The sequence below is a fragment of the Apostichopus japonicus genome, chromosome 16, assembly GCF_037975245.1.
Source record: "Apostichopus japonicus isolate 1M-3 chromosome 16, ASM3797524v1, whole genome shotgun sequence".
NCBI lineage: Eukaryota > Metazoa > Echinodermata > Holothuroidea > Aspidochirotida > Stichopodidae > Apostichopus > Apostichopus japonicus.
The window spans coordinates 28690487-28711465 of NC_092576.1; the positions used below are offsets into that span (position 1 = coordinate 28690487).

The 20979-nt window shown below is 38.8% G+C and overlaps 1 protein-coding gene and 1 pseudogene across 1 annotated transcript in view; both read right to left on the minus strand.

The window, feature by feature from the left end:
- The window catches only part of LOC139982369 (leucine-rich repeat-containing protein 72-like), a 30234-nt gene extending 10204 nt beyond the window's left edge, over window positions 1-20030 (minus strand). The window contains exons 1-6 of the mRNA XM_071995121.1: window positions 19698-20030; window positions 11736-11809; window positions 9262-9388; window positions 6641-6779; window positions 4047-4136; window positions 1372-1543 (exon numbers count right to left, since the gene is read on the minus strand). Coding sequence (XP_071851222.1) covers window positions 1372-1543; window positions 4047-4136; window positions 6641-6779; window positions 9262-9388; window positions 11736-11809; window positions 19698-19742 — 647 coding nt within the window. The 5' untranslated portion in view covers window positions 19743-20030. The remainder of the gene's footprint in view (window positions 1-1371; window positions 1544-4046; window positions 4137-6640; window positions 6780-9261; window positions 9389-11735; window positions 11810-19697) is intronic.
- Window positions 20031-20383: 353 nt separating this feature from the next.
- LOC139983930 (U2 spliceosomal RNA) lies at window positions 20384-20604 on the minus strand (annotated as a pseudogene).
- Between the last annotated feature and the right edge of the window lie 375 nt (window positions 20605-20979).

Consider the following 20979-nt stretch of genomic DNA (forward strand, 5'->3'; position numbering starts at 1 on the left):
AGCTGGTGCCACAAGAAGTATTTGCCCAAGTTCATAATGAACGTTCTATTAGCAACATGATTGTACAGAATCTGGTTTGTGCAACATCAGGTTTAACAGTGCAAAATATGCATGGAATAACTGAAGTGTTCAAATTTTGTGACCTAGCAGTTTTCGAAAGTTTGTTCTCTCTTTGAATACTACAGTTTCTGTGTAACAAAAATTTGCCGTGCATCTCCACATTCGTATAGCGACTTGATTTTTTCCTTTTTTTTTATTTTTAAGGAGTGTTAGCTCAGTGGTTAACGCCGGTGCCTTTCAATCATAAGGTCCCGAGTTCGAGTCACTCCAAGATTAATGTAAGTCGTCCAGTTACAGAGTTGTTGACAATTGACAATTCATAATCATAGAATTTACATATGAATCTAAGAGACTGACTTCGGTCAGCTTGCAAGTTCCTGCTTGCAGGAGGATCTAAAATACATACATACATACATAGCATATTGCGATGCGATACTGAATAAATTATTCCCTGAAATGTGACCGAAAACCTACAGCAAATAGACATGTGCATATTATATATGTCTATCTTGACTAGAAATAACATTTAGATTTATAAAGGGCAGACTTATCCACCAGTAAATTAATCAAGGTGCATCACAATATTACCTTGGTCAACGATAACCTGTCAAACATAGAGACAATCCCTTTACATGGCAGCAGCTAAACAGCTCCCAACTGGGTGCAGAGAGGCAATGGAGGCTAAAGATAGTCAGTATAGGCCCCCTAAATCATAGTACGCTAGAATTGCTAGAGGTTTTCAAATAAATACTTTCCTGGAGGTCTTTACCCTCCAAATTGTACTCAGACTTTTGTAAGGAACAGACAAGATGACTGAATGTTCCTGTGAAAACAATTTCCTTGAAGGTTGTGATAAAAAAATAGTTTAAGAATTTTGACCAAAGGTGACCACATTTGAATACCTTGCATATTTGGGGCCAATACAGCATACTTTTAAGTGCCTTGAGCAAGGACAACAACGTAATGATCTGGCCAGGACTTGAACCTGCAAGCCTTAGATCACAAGTCCACTGCCTTAACCACTTGAACACAATGCTCACACAGTCCTCTTTGTACCTACATTGTTTACACACCTACCAGATATCACAGTGACATTAGATAAAAACTCAATGCCTGATCGGGGAACATCCATTTCAAAAAGATTTTGGTCAATCATTTTGAATATATATCACGATAAATCTCTTAATATTTAACCAGGTATTGCGATATCTTACCTCTATATCTCCCCACCTACAGTCAAAACTTGGAAATACCAGTTTACTCGGAGGTTTATTCAAAATGTAGCCCTGTATCTTAACTAACTAGACTTACTGGTTCAGGCTTTCCAGGTCTCTCAAGGGGGGCGATACTCTCAAAGGGGTGTCCTTGTTCTGTTGAGGTGGCCCTGCCTCCCACCTTCTCCCAAAGGCTATTGTATCCACCAACGTCTGCCTCTCTTGACGGTAAAGCTTCCTGGCCTCGTCTCGCTCGGATTTCTTCACTTCTGTTCAAGGTTCAGAGAATGAGGGGGCTGTTTAACAATGACTAGATTTAATGATAACATCATCAAAGAAGTTGGACCACATCACTCCTATTTTTTGGCAACTGCACTAGTTACCTGTTTCCTACAGGATAAACTTCAAGATCATCCTGCTCACATATAAAGCCCTGCATGGATTAGCACCAGAATACATGAGAAGCATGATCAGTGGGAAGACCACCACCCGCTCTCTCCGATCCTCAAATCAGCTACTGCTCCATGTACCAAAGTGGAAGCTCAATTCACTTGGTCAACGATCATTTTCTAATGATGCTCCTACTCTTTGGAACTCACTTCCAATGCACATCACGTCAGCACCCAACGTTAACATTTTCAAAAACAGACTCAAAACTTTTCTATTTTTGACTGCCTTCCCTGAGCACTAGCGCCACTGAGCATTGCTTTTCCTCTGGATATTGGTGCTACATAAATTTTCATTTATTATTATTATTATTAGGGTCTTCATTTGGTTATAATGCTTCGAAAAAAGATAATTATTGAAAAGTAAAGAAGAGTAAATAAACTGCAATTTAGGGTTGCAGGGCTCTTTCTTAAGATACAATCCTTGCACCAGTACAAAGACAGAGGGCCTGATAAAATTTCTTTTGTTTCAGATTGAATTTGTCAAACCATTTGAAGGAACACCATTTATCAAAGATTGAATGAAACATGGCTTTAAACTGGACTCAACTTTGCATGATTATGCCCCCCAAAAACAAGGAAACTTTTTATTACACAGTGGTAGCTGTGTGAAAATTGTGTACAATTATGTGGCCTTATACAATGACAGTGCCTTTTGTTTTAAAGGCATTGAAGACTCGCCCCAAACCGCGTGCTGCCATCTGAAAAAGTTAACTTTCTGTTGTTTGCAAGTGACGTTTTGTTAGTGTCGCTACAAAATGCAGACAGTAATGAAACGTGATACGTTAATTGTTATCATTGACTGAACCTGAGATGTCCACCGCTGTATCGTTTGAATATACTGTGCTGTGGGTATTGACCGCAGCTGTATGTACTGACTGTACACTAGTGTCTAATTACCGACGGTAGCAAGCTATGTGTGTATTTTCTGGGATCGATGGTGGTGTCTAACACATCTGTTACACCTCATTCGAAACTAGGTCAGATTACCGGCATTAGACGTTTCTTTTTGCGCGAGTCTTCACACACTTTAAAGCAACAATGCACAGGTTTCTGTTATTCCTAGGTCATCTGTGATTTTTGAGCATTATTTGTTACAAAATCCATATCGAAACTGGCATTTACCATGACTTAGGTCACGGAAATAGGTTTCCAGCTTTGTATGATATAACCAAAAACATAAAAAGAAGGGATTTCAGCAGAGTTGGCAATTACAAAATAAAACAAAAAATAATAAGTAACAGCTTAAAGCTGTTACTTATAATGGGTAAAATTAATTTGTTAAGTTTAATTATGGTTTTTCACCTTATTAACCTCAATTTTTAAGTCTGTGGCAGTTGCTGTTATTGTTATCCAGATCAATGGCAGATAACATCCAAGGCTATACTATCATGCTGACCCACGCTGGTAAATTATTCCTCTCTTGTTAACTCGAGTTATAAAGAACATGGGCAGATGAGACAGAGGTTTTGTTCTTCTCCCCCCCTCCCCATGTCGCCCCCACCCCCCTCCTCCCTCCCCTTCAAATATTGGAGGATACTGAACTTGCTTCTTTTTGCCGTTACAAGTAAGTCACTGTGCAAATCCATTCTTTTTATGCGGCATTATTGTCAACAGCCTTGGAACCTTAAAGATAATTCTAAAAACTTACCTGTTCCAAATTTGATTTATGTAACCTTTTTTCTGCTGTTTCTGCAAAGCGCCATAAGCACCTTCGGGCGGCTACTGGCGCTATACAAAGTGTCCATTATTATTATTATTATTAGTGTTATTATTATTATGCATTCCAATATAAACATGTACAAACCGTTGCCCATCATGAAGGATTAATTCTTGTTTATTTTTCTTTATTTTGCCATTGTCTACAAGGACACTATTATAGATGGAAAATTGTCCTTTTTTTCGGCAAAGAATGAGCAAATCAAGATTTATTTATCAGCAAGTCACCAATGGCACAGGCTTTGTATGTAAAACACCTCTGGTCTGTGAGATTTATAAAGTTCCTCATCATCATAAAGCACTTAACCTACCACACTGAAGACATTAAAAATACTTAACCTACCACACTGAAGACATTGAAAATACTGAGGTCGTCAGCTTAGGCTTCGTGGGTGACTGTTTATGATGGAATGCAAATAATATGGCTTTGATTGAAACCTGTTGCACTAGAAAATGCAAAAAAAAAGATGTGAAAGAAACAAGTTTTCACAATCCGGTGCTTTCTTCATGAGTTGCTCACTTTTGAAATTTTTTTCAAAGCAAACAAATAAATAAACAACCAAACAAACAAACATAAAAGAATGGGCTAATGAATATTCATAAGTACCTCTCCTATCCAGCAGCTTCAGTGATGGTATGTGGAAGATAGTGTAGTATCTGTACTCTGACTCTTGAGCGAGGGGATTCTTGGAAAGATCTACGAGAACAGAGAAGTCAAAAAACAAGATCAGAAATGATCAGAATTGAATGTCACAGTTTTTCACAGTATTTTCACTGGGGCTCTCCAGCATTTGTATAGAGGGTGCTACTGTATCAAATCTGTCCTAATGTGTGTAATCTTTACCGGTCACAGACATCTGAATCAAGGTAACATGATTGGGTGAAAGCGCTCACCAACCATGCAAAAACACCGGAAGAACTTACACAAATGTACACAAAGCCGGCTGGGTGATTGGCTAGTGTAATGTTCCACTTGTGCAGTTTAGCACCAGAAAAGAAAGAGAAGTTGAAGTTAAGCTGTTTGTGCAATTAGTCTGTAACTTGAAACTTTGAAAATTATGTGTCAAAAGTTATCTTTCTTCTTTAATTACAAACAAAATTAATGATGTACTCACTGTTCCATCTGAATCACATGAGTGACTGCATAAAATATTATATTAATTATATAAAATTACTCTATTATATTATTATGTAACACATAGTAATAAGTCATCCCATTGAACTTACATCAAGCCTCCAATATTGTCTTTAAAGTCCCTTGTATCTAATTACTGAGTGCATAATATTATAATATTATTAATTATATAAAATTACTCTATTCTATTATTTCGAAACATACAGTAAATAGTCATTCTATTGAACTTTACACAGGTCTCTATATATTGTCTTGGAAATATATATTACAATTACTTGGTCTCTATTATTTGCATGTAACGCTGCCAACGATGGTAGGAATTCCTTCCAAGCTATGCATACAATATCGTATGAATAAGAACACCATATTGGACCTACCTGTTCTCAGAATACACAAAGTTGATACCCTTTTGTATGCCATGTAATGGAACCATAATGAAAACTTACACAACTTGAACTTACACAATGCCCACAATTTCTATTCACACCCAACTGAAGTCACTGCAGAGACCATGGTTTTTCAAATAAATCTCTTTGATTGTCACGCACCAATGTTTGTTCACTGCGATAAATATAATGCACTGTCTTCAGTTATCACTGGAGTGCCATATACTACTCATATACCACTATATCTACATCATACTAAACATGCCACTATCTGCTTCCATAGACCTCTTACTGCCATGTTATATGTATGTATGTATGTATGTATGTATGTGTGTATGTATGTGTGTATGTATGTATGTGTGTGTGTATGTATGTATGTATTTACCACTATATCAACACCATACTAAACAATACAGTGTCCACAATTTGCTTGGATAGACCCCTTAGTGGCATGTACAATGTATGTACAACTTTATCAACTCCATACTAAGCATGCCACAGTGTCCACAATTTGCTTGGATAGACCCCTTACTGCCATGTACAATGTATGTACAACTTTATCAACTCCATACTAAGCATGCCACAGTGTCAACTATTTGCTTGGATAGACCCCTTAGTGGCATGTACAATGTATGTACAACTTTATCAACTCCATACTAAGCATGCCACAGGGTCAACTATTTGCTTGGATAGACCCCTTACTGCCATGTACAATGTATGTACAACTTTATCAACTCCATACTAAGCATGCCACAGTGTCAACTATTTGCTTGGATAGACCCCTTAGTGGCATGTACAATGTATGTACAACTTTTTCAACTCCATACTAAGCATGCCACAGTGTCAACTATTTGCTTGGATAGACCCCTTCCTGCCATGTACAATGTATGTACAACTATATCTACACCATACTGAACATGCCACAGTGTCCACTATCTGCTTCAATAGACCTCTTACTGCCATGTACTAAGTATGTACTATGTATGTACCACAATATCTACACCATACTGAACATGCCACAGTGTCCACTATCTGCTTCAATAGACTTAGTGCAATGTACAGTGTAGACTATGTATGTTTACACAACTATATCTACACCATACTGAACATGCCACAGTGTCCACTATTTGCTTCAGTAGACCTCTTCCTGCCATGTACAATGTATGTACAACTATATCTACTCCATACTGAACATGCCACAGTGTCCACTATCTGTTTCAATAGACCTCTCACTGCCATGTACTATGTATGTACTATGTATGTACCACTATAACTACTCCATACTGAACATGCCACAGTGTCCACTATCTGCTTCAATAGACCTCTTACTGCCATGTACTATGTATGTACTATGTATGTACCACTATAACTACTCCATACTGAACATGCCACAGTGTCCACTATCTGCTTCAATAGACTCAGTGCAATGTACAGTAGTATGTATGTTTACACAACTATATCTACACCATACTGAACATGCCACAGTGTCCACTATCTGCTTCAATAGACCTCCTCTTAGTGCCATGTACTATGTATGTACAACTACATCTACTCCATACTGAACTTGCTATAGTCTCCAATATATGCTTCCAAATAAACCTTTGAATACCATGTGCCAAATGTACTAACTAATTTTTAATAATTACAATTTAAAGAATGCACCATATATTGTGAACTTACTGAGTGTCTCCAAGCCTTGCATATATTTAAACTCTTTCATAGTGTCCTCCAGTTTGGTCAGTTGGTTATTCTGCAGCATTATGATCTTCAGATTGGTGAGATGTTGAAGGGCTCCCTCTACATCCACAAGCTCATTATCCTGTAGAGAACACAGGCACACACACACAGAAGAAACGATCCAATTTAGTAACGTTAACATTGTGATCCCAACAGTAATATATAGCCTACATATTTTATTTTTGAGCAAGAATTAACATAAGAATTGACGACACTCTGAAATGCAAAACATTGTTACAAAAATATTAGGTAATGATAAAGGCCAATATAACCACATGGTTGAATGTTAGGGGGTACTTGAGTTTCACCTTCCTATAAAGTACAGTCAAGTATACTATATAAATAAGATTAATTTAAACCTGCTTGGGGTACAGTGCCGTATGTATATTATGAGTTCCTAAATTACTGTACAAAAATCGTCACACAAAATCCCCACCCCCCCACCCCTCAGATAAACTTCTATAACATATATACCCTATCATATAAGATAGATTAGCAATGTCAAGTTGCATAGATGTCGTCAAGCCTTCCAAGGCTTACCGTTTAGTCTCATGTAAAGAGAGGCAGTCTGCAGTCGAGTTTACAAGACTTGAGTCATTCACTCGAGTTTACCAAAGACAAGTTGGACAAGAGTGAATGGCACATCTTAAAGGCATTGAAGACTCGCCCCAAACAGCGTGCTGCCATCTTTAAAAAGTTAACTTTCCTTTCTTGTCCCTACAAAATGCACACAGCAATGAAACGTGATACCTTGTTCTCTTTGATCTAGACCTGAAATGTCCATTGCTGCTACGTACACTGTGTTGTGGGTATTGACCGCAGCTGTATGTACTGACTTTACACTAGTGTCTAATTAACGATAGTAGCAAGCTGTGTGTGTATTTTCTGGGATCGATGGTGGTGTCTAATACTTCTGTTACACCTCATTCGAAACTAGGTTAGATTACAGGCATTAGACGTTTGTTTTTGCGTGAGTCTTTACACCCTTTAAGTCAAATCAGCAGACCTTTTTTTTTTAACCCAAGTCAAACCTTTACCACTGAGGACATTCTTCATCCCGGAGGATGGAAAGACTGAAGTCTCACCTTCCACCGTAAATGTGAAACATGACAATGCTTCACCCACATGTTCTATGCATGTTGTAGCTCAAAGTGAAGGGGAAGAGACCTATAAAGGGATCCCCTCCTGGTGCCTCACACATACAAACATGCTGTATGAGCGAGGGCTGTGCTGCAGTTGTCAATCCACTCCAGGCTCACACACCCATGCCCACCCACACTGTATGAGCGTGGGCTGTGCTGCAGTTGTCAATCCACTCCAGGCTCACACACCCATGCCCACCCATACTGAATGAGTGTGGGCTGTGCTGCAGTTGTCAATCCACTCTAGGCTCACACACCCATGCCCACCCATACTGAATGAGCGTGGGCTGTGCTGCAGTTGTCAATCCACTCCAGGCTCACACACCCATGCCCACCCACATTGTATGAGCGTGGGCTGTGCTGCAGTTGTCAATCCACTCCAGGCTCACACACCCATGCCCACCCACACTGTATGAGCGTGGGCTGTGCTGCAGTTGTCAATCCACTCCAGGCTCACACACCCATGCCCACCCATACCGTATGAGCGTGGGCTGTGCTGCAGTTGTCAATCCACTCCAGGCTCACACCCATGCCCACCCATACTGTATCAGAGTGGGCTGTGCTGCAGTTGTCAATCCACTCCAGGCTCACACACCCATGCCCACCCACACTGTATGAGCGTGGGCTGTGCTGCAGTTGTCAATCCACTCCAGGCTCACACACCCATGCCCACCCATACCGTATGAGCGTGGGCTGTGCTGCAGTTGTCAATCCACTCCAGGCTCACACCCATGCCCACCCATACTGTATCAGAGTGGGCTGTGCTGCAGTTGTCAATCCACTCCAGGCTCACACACCCATGCCCACCCACACTGTATGAGCGTGGGCTGTGCTGCAGTTGTCAATCCACTCCAGGCTCACACACCCATGCCCACCCACACTGTATGAGCGTGGGCTGTGCTGCAGTTGTCAATCCACTCCAGGCTCACACACCCATGCCCACCCATACCGTATGAGCGTGGGCTGTGCTGCAGTTGTCAATCCACTCCAGGCTCACACCCATGCCCACCCATACTGTATCAGAGTGGGCTGTGCTGCAGTTGTCAATCCACTCCAGGCTCACACACCCATGCCCACCCACACTGTATGAGCGTGGGCTGTGCTGCAGTTGTCAATCCACTCCAGGCTCACACACCCATGCCCACCCACACTGTATGAGCGTGGGCTGTGCTGCAGTTGTCAATCCACTCTAGGCTCACACACCCATGCCCACCCACACTGTATGAGCGTGGGCTGTGCTGCAGTTGTCAATTAACTCCAAGCTCACACACCCATGCCCACCCACACTGTATGAGCCTGGGCTGTGCTGCAGTTGTCAATCCACTCCAGGTTCACACACCCATGCCCACCCACACTGTATGAGCGTGGGATGTGCTACAGTAGACAATCCCTTTTTAAAGGGATCCCCTCCCGATGGCTCACCTGTAAATAAAGTTCTGCTAATCTGTAATTTTCAGACAGCACTTTGATGGTTCTCAGTTTGTTCCCGTTCAACCAGAGGTAGTTCAGTCTCTTGTAGACGGACAGTTCCGTGACTTCAGACAGGTCTCTGCAAGCAACATCAAGAGATTAAACTTTTAAAAAGCTTAATTTTTACATCATCTTTGATCGCAGTTGTAATGTTATTGAATATTCATAACATGTCCAAGTTCAAACGATACACTACATTGTAGAATCTGCACCTGTATGTTATTGAGCTGTGCATTTGCAAGCAAATATTGATATATAAGTTAGAGTATGCAGTCTGCTCGTCCTTGTTTCACCCTGTCTCTCCATCTGTCAACATGTCATCTTGGACATGTCGTCCTATATCTGTACTGTACAGCATGACTATGTTACGCAATAAAATATTACATGTTAATATTAAACGTTGACGGTGTTCTACTTGATTGCTTAAAGAACTCATATAATTAAACAAAGAAACATGACAGCAGTCTAAAGTTTAATGTCTTACATCCATTACTGTTATCATAATTTGCAAAGCTTGACAGACTAAGTACTTTATTTCATGATCCCTGGTGCAATTTTTAGGGAACCATAACCCACCAATATTTTTTCTTGGTACCTAATGGTCACTTACCTGAAACTAATGTCATGTATCAGAAATTTATATGCACTATCCAAGGAACTGGCCAATGGAGCCTTTGGACACATGAATTTGTCACACTATATTCTGTGGGACAAACTTTTATTCCAGTGATACAATTTTATGAGTCGAACAAGTTGGTCCTGATATGGCGATAGCTGTATGTATGGCTAGATCATACTGAATTGCAATATATATACTGTACTGTGACTTTTGGTGTAGGCTCCAATCGGCTTCTGAAATAATTGCACAAAATTGGATTGCTGATAGTGAAAAATCTGATTGATAGGTGCTGTCGTTAACTTCAAAACTTCAAAATTTTGCTGTTTTGACAACTGCTCTGATTCTGCACCTTTGGCCAAGAATCTCCCACAAACCCATTATGAGCTTTCTGACTAACATTTCATCAAAGAATTCTTACTGTAGCTCATGAAATCCAAAGCATGTTGCTGTCACATCAAGGTTGCAGAGAAATATGGTGACCCGCAAAATACTAAATATCCAGAGGGTCCCACCTTACGAACAGTTTGGTTTATGGAGCTGCAAATTTCTGCAACTTTGTTTGAATGTGAATAAGTGGAATAATCTGTTGTAGTTTCGGCCAGATCTGATCCTGTAGGAAGGGTCTAAAGATTTGACATGAAATGATAACAGAGCATAATGCTGACATAGCCTATCTCTGATACAACATAAACCCTTGGAGGTGTGGTCATTTTAAGTGATCTTTCCCAATTTGACTTCCTTTGATAGTAAAAGGACCTTTTTCTGGCCCATTATCTTCTGGTCACCAGGGCCAAGTTTGATGACAACCAATCAAAACCCCTGGTAGAAATAGGGTTTTCTTTGTGATTGTTTGCTACTTTCACTTCTTATGACCTCAAGTGACCTTCAAAAATATTTCTTTGTTGATGAAGTTGCCATCCATCCTATCCCCACCCCCCTTCTTCCAACCTTATAAATGTTTCAACTTCAACAAGTTTGGTAAAAATTCGGAAGAACCTGTGAGCATTCACCCTCTCAAAGTGATTGGTGGATGGACAGACACATTGCAATGACACCCACTCATGAATATCCATGAGGTAAACATTGTTCTTGCACAGAACATGTATGTAGTTACATCACCATACCAAGTATGAACTAAATCAGACATACAGTTGCAGAGATATTGACATTTAAAGAATTTTATGGTAAGCCCCACCCTCTCATTAAAATTCATAAGAGCACCAAAAACTATAAGGTACATCTACTCATCACTATCTAGCACGTATCACATTGATTCAACTTGTGGTTTCTGATATATCGTGTTTACAAGCTGTTTTAACAATTTCTGATTTAGCCACACCCACTCATGAATATTGATGAGGTAAGCATTGTTGTTGCATAGAACATGTACATACTATGTAGATACATCACTTTACCATGTATAAACTAAATCGGACCTATGTGTGCAGAGACTTTTCAATAATATTTTGCTAAGCCCCGCCCATTCATTAAAATTCATGAGGTACATCTGCTAATCATGGTGCAATGATCTACCAGGTATCACATTGATTCAACTTTTGGTTGTTGAGATATTGTGTTTACTAGCTAGCCGTCACATACACAAACACACCCACATACACACCCACACTCACTCACAAACTTCTTCACATTTCTGATGTGGGGTGAAGTACAATATCTTATCTCCCTATACATTACATGTAGCCCTGAACATGAGAAAACCAGTATTGTAGTTTGATTGTCAAGAAAGGTCACATGACACCATATCAGCCAACCAGGGTGAAGAAAGTTTCTTACAATGTTCACTTACCTGTTTGAGAGAGATATTTGTGTTACATCAAGATTCTTTCTGATTCCCTGGGCTGTCATCTGTTCCTTTATTAACTAAATGAAATGAATTGAAACAATTTTTAAAGAAATGCTTTCACAATGGCCAACCAACTTACAACATTAGCCTGTAAATTAGAGTACAAACAGTATTAAACAGTACAGTTCTTTTAAGGTCACCCACATACAGGACCTTACTATGGTTTTGGGTCTGCTTTGCTCAATAAAGACTCCCTTAAAAGTGAGCTACTGCCACCAAATCGTTGACACAAACTGTGGGTTGCTGTAGAAGCGACTACTACTATAATAGAGAGTGTGTTCATTGTACAGTAGGTTTCATTTTCGATTTGATTTCATTTCCTCAATAAGAAACTGTAGGAATACTCAATGGTATATTGCTTATTATTGTAGCTTTTTTGCATCGATCCTGACCTATCTTTCAATTTCAATTCAATTTCTTTATTCCAGTATAAATTAAAAATTTTATAAATAGGACACATAATAATGATACACAAAAGACATAACATGTACAATCATGAAAGCATGAAAAAAATAAGAAACAAGATGGAGGATTAGAAAGTTTTCTTTGTTTTAAAGCACATGCTATTGATACTAAGTATTGTACACAGTGCTGTAGCTGGAAACTCTCTAATATATATACCCTGAAATTCAAAACGTAATTTCAACTAGTCATTTCAAAGAATGGAAACAAATTAGACACTTTTGAACATTTCAGATTTTTGCTGTTGAGGTCAATCACTGTACAGTATCAGGGTACTACTTTTGTTTTTTATGTCTGCTACTTAGCTAAGAGTTAAAGTAGCTTTTTACATTGATCCTGACCTAACTGTGATGTACTGTACATACTATACATATTAAGTATTGTACACATTACTGTAGCTGGAAATTCAAAAGGTTAACTAGTCATTTCAAAGAATGGAAACAAATTAGACACTTTTGAACATTTCAGACTTTTGCTCTTGAGGTCAATCACTACAGTATCAGGGTACTACTTTTGTTTTTTGGTCTGCTACTTAGCTAAGAGTTAAAGTAGCTTTTTGCATTGATCCTGACCTATCTGTGATGTACTGTACATACTATACATATTAAGTATTGTACACATTACTGTAGCTGGAAATTCAAAAGGTTAACTAGTCATTTCAAAGCATTTTGAACATTTCAGGCTTTTGCTCTTGAGGTCAATCACTACAGTATTGATCAGGGTATTACTATGGTTTTTTGGTCATATGCTACTTAGCTAAGAGTTAAAGTAGCTTTTTGCATTGATCCTGACCTATCTGTGATGTACTGTACATGACTATACATATTAAGTATTGTACACATTACTGTAGCTGGAAATTCAAAAGGTTAACTAGTCATTTCAAAGCATTTTGAACATTTCAGGCTTTTGCTCTTGAGGTCAATCACTGTACAGTATCAGGGTACTACTTTTGTTTTTTGGTCTGCTACTTAGCTAAAAGTTAAAGTAGCGTTTTGCATTGATCCTGACCTAGATCTGTGATGTACTGTACATACTATACATATTAAGTATTGTACACATTACTGTAGCTGGAAATTCAAAAGGTTAACTAGTCATTTCAAAGGAATGGAAACAAAGTAGTCACTATTGAACACTGCTCTGTTTACACATTGTAAAACGAGTCCATACAGTACAAATGTATGACAAAAGCCTCTATACAAACAAATTGTCAATAATTTTACCCATGTAGGTAAAGCACAATTGGGTGCACACAATGTAACCTACTGTACCAGCTGGCTGTCGCAGTGGAGGTCAAACAGAAAATATTGCTTTAAATATATTATGATGCAGCTCTAGATAAAAAGAAGATAGACTACACGTTTCCAAGATTAACTATTCAACATGAAAATCAGTAGGAAAAAATATTGAATTTACAGTCAGGCAGACAGATGTATCTCAATGGCAATGGATTTAGCATTTTTATAAAATAAAAAAATTGTCACTTCATAATATTAATAATGATTTATTATTATATAGCGCTTTACATCAAAGAATGATCTCAAAGCACTTCACAAAATCCCATAAAATATTACAACTTAAAAGTGATTACAGCTTAAAAATATTATAGCCTAAATATATTGCATCCTAAAAATGACAAAAATAGATATCATAACAATAATTATTAAAGCAATAAAAATCAGAAATTAAAAACGAAAGCAATAAAGTATGACAGCATACAATAAAACTAAAATCTGTAGGTTACTAACGAAATAGAAGGCAATGTTATTTCATCTGTTGAATGACAATGTTAGAATTAGTTAGTCTAGGCTGGATGTAAGTCTGTAATGTAAAATGTTGCAAAATTGTTGTATTGCTTTTGAAGCTGTGGGAGTTTTACAGGTCTTTTGAGGCCTAAGGTGGTGTACAGTACATTTTCATGCCCCTATAACTTCACACTGTTTTGAAATGTAGCCGTACTGGTACACAATGTAGTCTGGATACCTTGTTTGTAAGTTTAATTATACCTGCTTTTTCAATGGGGAGTTAAATCTACAAAGCCCAAGTTAACATGGAGGAAATTGCCAAAGTGAAAAAAAGGAAACATCAATTTGTACTTTGTGTGACACTTTTGTGAATTATGTCATCCATATAGCCAAATTATACGATAAACTGCAACTCATGCACAAAGTTTACGTAGGAGATTTGACTTTACTTTTAGCTGTTAGACTCCTGGCTGTTTTAAATAAAGCCTATAGGCCTAATTCTTTCTATTTCTGGCAGAACCTGTTCAAACAATCTATGAAATCACATAGTTGAAGAATAGAACAACATCACAGAGCAAAATCTGTGAGATCATCAATATACTGTACCACTGTCCTTTAAAAGAACATTAATGCCTCAGGGCCATTATAATTTGTACAGCAAATTTTGTAGGGTTACAGTAGCTAGGTTATGGTAACTAGAAGTATGTATTGTTCGTTACCTAAGTATAGATGTTCTACTCTCATGGACCATCAACCATACATTATTGAGGAACAAGTTTCTCCGGTGAATTTCACCACTCGGCATCAAAATGGTGACAAAAGAATTGCACATGTGGAGAAACTCAAATTTAATGATTTAGGAATCTCTGAAAGTGTGTGTGTGTGGGCGGGGGTGGGGGGTTGTAGGGTTAGCTAGGTTACTCTCTGTACCTGTACATGGTATTTATAAGTATTTATTGTTTATATTATAATCTAAGTTACCTAGATGTTCTACACTTTATGTATGCCTTTGTATCATAATGTACATCCAACTGTTTACATTATGCATGTCATTACATTGTTCAGCCTAGACATAGTGTATGCCATGGTTTTATGTACAGTAGTGCCTCCTGCTGCAGTCATGCATGATGGTGCAATCTGGACTGAGGAGTAGGAGCAAATATAGTCGGTACAACATAGACCTCCTTGGTGTGCATATATATTTCTTGCATGTCTGTCCATCTCCAGTGGGACTCTACACTGGAATAATTGGCAGGATGGAGTGTTTTTAGAATGTGGTGGTCCACATAACTTTTTATTTTCTGTTTGTTGGAAGTCCATAGCCAGCCAAGCTAGGTTACCTGTTAAGATGTTATTTCCACATGTGCTAGAAGTACTTCTTAAAAACTGGTCATTGGCTGGAGGTCACTTCTTGAGACTGTGATAAGGATACTGGCAAGGCCAAAACTACAAAGATTATGGAGAGGTATCCCCATCTAATGTGTATGTTAGTGGACTACATTAAAAAACAACTTTGTGAAGAACAAGGCTTAGACCTGTCATTTAAAACTAAAGAAAAAAGAAGTAATGTTCTTCAAACTGTTCCTAATTTCAAAGATGTTACACTTCAGAAAAAATTAACAAAACCTTTCACATCTTCCCATGTCTGCCAACTTTATGGGTATTATCATTCATCAGTTAAACACAGTGGATGATTTGGAGTATTACTTATCAACCTTTGAAAGATAGTGTCTCAATCAGGATATTCCTAAGTTTATTATATTCATATTAAGTATACATTTAAATTTATAATTCCTGATCTACAGAAGAAAAACTATGTTATAGGCTAGTATTACAAACTAACCCGGATGCCTATCATAAAAACTTTTGCTCAGCTAAGAAGATGGCATATATAACCTTCAAACAGAATGCAAGTCGGCTAAATCTATTTAAGGCATCAGGTAAATCCTTCAGAAACCTTACTGGCTATGCCAGAAATTTAATCAGTATTGGACTAATTGGGAGCAGATCAACTGATATTTCGCTAATTGATGCAATTCTACGCCTCAGATTACTGGAGCAGAGGTTATCAGGTGATTCTCCAGCTTTCCAGACACATAGTAACACAGCTAGGCTATTTTTACAACTTAACCTGGACAATGATCCTGACATATATATAAAAGTTTAGTTTTATGTATATAATTCGTATGTAATTTTAGGGCTAGTCTATAGCCTAGGCCCCTAGTCCACATTTAAAACTGACTGTTATAACGATGAAAATGTCATTTAACATTGCCAGGTTAGGTCGATTACTAACTTAGCCTCATCTAGTACTATGGCCGACGCTCACCGAAAGCCATAGCTTATTCAAATCGAAGTGATTATTCACAGGGCAGCCCGGCGAATAACATACACAGACACCTTATTCGCAGGGCTGTGACGATTTTGAAAATAGGTTTATTATTGGCTTTCAATGACATCATTTTTGATGTGACTTCATTCATTTGACCTCAAACCCGAAGTTCTTTCATTTCTTTCAGTTTCAGAATCAGATTCACCGTCTTTGCCGTTTTTTTTTATGGAGAAATGTTCCTGCTACATTTTAAATGTCATGAATTATTAGAAAAATATTGTTTTTGAACCGACTGACATAAGGAGAACTTAATTGCATTTGCACATTAAATTTACGATTCAGCCATAGGGGCCTAGGCCCTAAGTCTGTAAGTTCTAACGTAGGTAGCCTAGCCTAAAGTACATGTTGCAAGCGTTACTGTTGGGCTAGGCTAAATGGACTAACCAATGGTTTGCCACTGCCTAGGCATGCTAACGTTGGGTTTAAGGCAGTTGAAGCGAACCGCGGATGGCGGGGGAAATTACCGGTTGGGGTTCCTTCGCTTCGAACTCATAAGTTATCAATGAGGAGGCAAGAGTGTTCTTGCGTTGAAACAACGACTGACTTTTTATTACAAACTCTATGAAATATGAAAATATACAAATGAAGATTAAGTCATGACACATGACAGTATAAAATGGCTCGATATAATAAATGGCTCAAGGGTCTCTTTACTCTCTTAATAAACTCTTATTAAAACTATTCTTACTCGGGGAAAAACCTATACTTGAAACTACGAAATATTCACAGAACCTATGCTCAATCTACGACAATACAGCATAGCAGTGAAAATGCTCTGTACCATAAATACTCAATATTATTACCCTGCAATACGACATTGCACTCGTACAATACAGTACAACAATGCATAAGTGTGTATAAATAACAATGTAAAATGAACATTATGAAATAATCTGCATAAATAATAATAAACGTTTGTCAACAGGCGAGGAATTTTGGCACCTTCGTAATGGCCAGCCTAGGGCACACATGCCGCTGCAACTCATTATAGGCCATTTCACCTAAACTGTTCCTAGACAGCAGGAATTTCTACCTCCTGAACCCACAAACTCTCAAGAGACTTGGCACTCCATAGCTATCCATAAAGGCTAAGATTAGAAGGACAAGCTCTTGAGACAACTCTGTAGTGACCAACAGTAACAATATGTTCAAGATACAAAATACGAATACAGTATACGCTCTTTACACTGCGAGCAGTATAATACTGAAATACAGGTACAATAAAATAATCTCTCAAAACAACTCAACTGTCAATACAGTACAATACACTAAATAAACTTTCAATTACTTTCTGTATACTTCACGTGACTGTATATAAACTCTCTGTATACTAAAACTCAAGGTACTGTCACTCTACAGTATACTAAACTCCAACCTAACCGTTACTGTCACTCTACAGTATAGTATAAAAGTACGCAATACAACTAATACTAGCACCCATGTGCTTCACAATACACAACCTCTGATCTACACAGTGTACACAACACACGCTATAAACCCATAGGACCTAGGTCCAAACACACCCTAACATACGTACTCTGTACGGTCAAGTACAACCTAGCCAGAGGAGCAACAATTACAAAACTACATTTCCGTTAAACAACAATAAGGGGTACGTACGGCAGTATAAAACAATAATAATAATATGTATTACTTAATCTCTTACTATACTGAAGTCAGCTCGCTCGCGGAAACGAAGAAGAGGACTCCACGCTCGCGGTAAACGAAGCTCTCCACGCTCGCGGACATCGAAAATAAGGACATCGAGACTATCTCTCGCCAGCTCGCTATATACTATAGTAGGTCCGCCATCTTGGTAACCAGCGACTTCGAGCCAGAAGTCAAACCATCCAAAAACCTGAGGCATCCTGCCTCTGAGAAGGGTGACATCTCCTTCCTGACTCCAGGTAGTAAAAGATATGGGTAAATCTGGGCTATTGACGACCCAAGATTAAGTGAAAATTAACAAATTATGAAAGGGATAACGAGGCGAAGCCCCGGAGCTCTGCAGGGACGATGCTGCCATTGAAACGACGTATACAGAACTGAAGAAACACACGTGTATACAACTAACGCTAAAAACTGACTATTACGAACTATTACGTAATACATGCTAATACAACGGGTGCACACTACAAAATTTCACTTCACTACACAGTGAGTAAGAAAATGAAAGAATGGAACAGTTTGCCCCAAGAAACTGGCTCATTAGGAAATTTCTCGGGTCCCTATACTGATATCAATTTCAAAATGTGTATGTTCAAGGCAAAAGCCAATTTCAGGGACATCAAGTATCATATGTTAAGGGTCCCAGATTTATGAGATGCAAAAAGGGCTTCTGAAAAGTCAATTTTGGGGTCCTCAATTATGCCAATCTTTATGGCCCCATAACGTCAAAGATAGGTTCTACTTAAGCCATATTAAAGGGGCTTGAAAGGCCGGTTTTGCTATTCATACCAGTCAGTTTAGGGGCCTTGAAAAAGCCAACCTTTTGGGCCCAAATAGTCTTAGCCACTTCATAAGCTAATTTTTGGAACCCCAGCAGTTCAATTTTAAAAGCTTATTTTAAGGGAGCTTACCTTGGGATTCCCTAAAAGCCAACATTGCCTTAAAGCTAATATATGGTCAAGGGTGTGACACCCCCCCCCCACACCTTTACATGCAAATGAGCAGTCACTCTGCAAAAACAAATGTGAAAATGAGGGATGACATTTTTTTATGTTGGCGGTACTAATGCTAGACTGGTTCAATCTTAAGGCCCTAGTCTCCCAAAACCAATCCTAGCAGCATTAAGATAGGTCTCCCAAAGGCCAATAAATTCCCCAAAATATAGGGGCTCCCAATTAAGACTCTCCAAAAGCCAACTGGTGCCCAAAAAGCAAACCCGAATAGCCCCAAAAGTTACTGAGCCTGTTAACCACGGTCTAAGGCTGCCCTGTGAATAACATGCTTGTGTCCGGCTATTCGCAGGGCTGCCATGTGAATAAGGTGTATGTGTCTGGCTATTCGCAGGGCAGCCCTGCAAATAAGGTTTCTGTGTTCGGCTGTTTGCAGGGCTGCCCTGTGAATAAGATGCTTGTGTTCGGCTATTTGCAGGGCTGCCCTGCGAATAAGATGTTTGTGTCTGGCAAGCCCCACCTATTCAAATAAAACTGAACACTTTTATCGCGGAACTACTATAGGCTAACTTTGTTCGTTAGTGACACTGACCGAGGGACACCATTAAGCTAATATTAGTAAGTAGCAAGGCTAGGGCCTAATTAAACATTCTAAACGCTTGCCAGTGAGGCCATTACAATCAAAATTTACCTCTTCCGATCTTTCGGAATCCTTGGCTCGACCGGTATATGCCATTTTGCATTGTATTTCTGCAACAGTGAAATCAAAATCAAGTTAAAGCAGTCACTACAAAGCCTTTGTTTCTACGTTTCTACGTTAGGCCAAGCAGTGTTGTACTTCTGTTACTATGGATATTAGATTTATTGTGTCGTCTGCTACGATACTGTGCCACATCTATTCCGTTAGTCACTTTTGTCCGATGGTAAAGTATTAGTTAGCTTCATAGAAATTGATAAGGACCTGATAAATTTCTATGGTTAGCTTATACTATCAGAGGGAGAAATGTTTCAGTTCGTGCAGTTATTAATCGAAGCCCTCAACAATATCATGTGAGGTAAGGTGGCGTAATCCATATTCATGAACTGTCCCCGTAACAACTTTTCTGACCTGTGACCCGACAATGTGCCTGTATCTACGCGCATCGCACAGTGGACTCTATTGTTTATCTGTAATATTACTCACTAAAACAGTGGTCCCAATTGCTTGGATGTGGAACACCCCTTCAGTTTAAGCTATCGTTAGCGTTGCTTCCGCATCCACGCCGTCTAACCACTGCAAGACAAATTCGTATCTTGAACTTCTCAACCATTATTATTTTTATTAATTTTTAACGTAACAATCGACTTCGAGATGTGAGAGCTATAAAGGTAATTATTAATGTCGATCTTAAGTAAAGAAATATACTTTTTAAGAAAAATCGCCCAGGAAAGAACCTGGGCACGAAAACCAAATTACCGAACGACTGATATCCGCTCTCGACCCCAGTCCCCTTGCATCGGGACTGTGACTGCGTGATCATCGTCGGGTGCGTATCACCATTCCCCTCGAAAGGGAACAGATACTACATATGATCTTAGCCAAAAGGCCGAGAAGCGAAGTAAATTGTAGATCTTGCGAAAGAGCGCCATCTATTAAGCTGGCGGCCCCCATGTCTCGTTATAGAATTGTGGGTACCGCACCACAATTAGAGTAGTGTTCATCCGCTCAAAAGGTTAATATTTATGCTTTGGCAGGTCTTGCAAGTGACGAATTTAGTGTGTAAGTCAATGGAACAATTAATTGTGGTGCGATATGTAGTAATAATGACGACAACTGATTCATTTGATTACACATTTAATGAGGTTTTAAACAACAAAACACAACCAGCAAAACGAACCCAAGTATATAACACGTATAAGGCAGAATAATACATGGAAGGCCGTAAAGGTCAAAAACACCTACAGCTAAGATTAACAATATAATACAATAACAC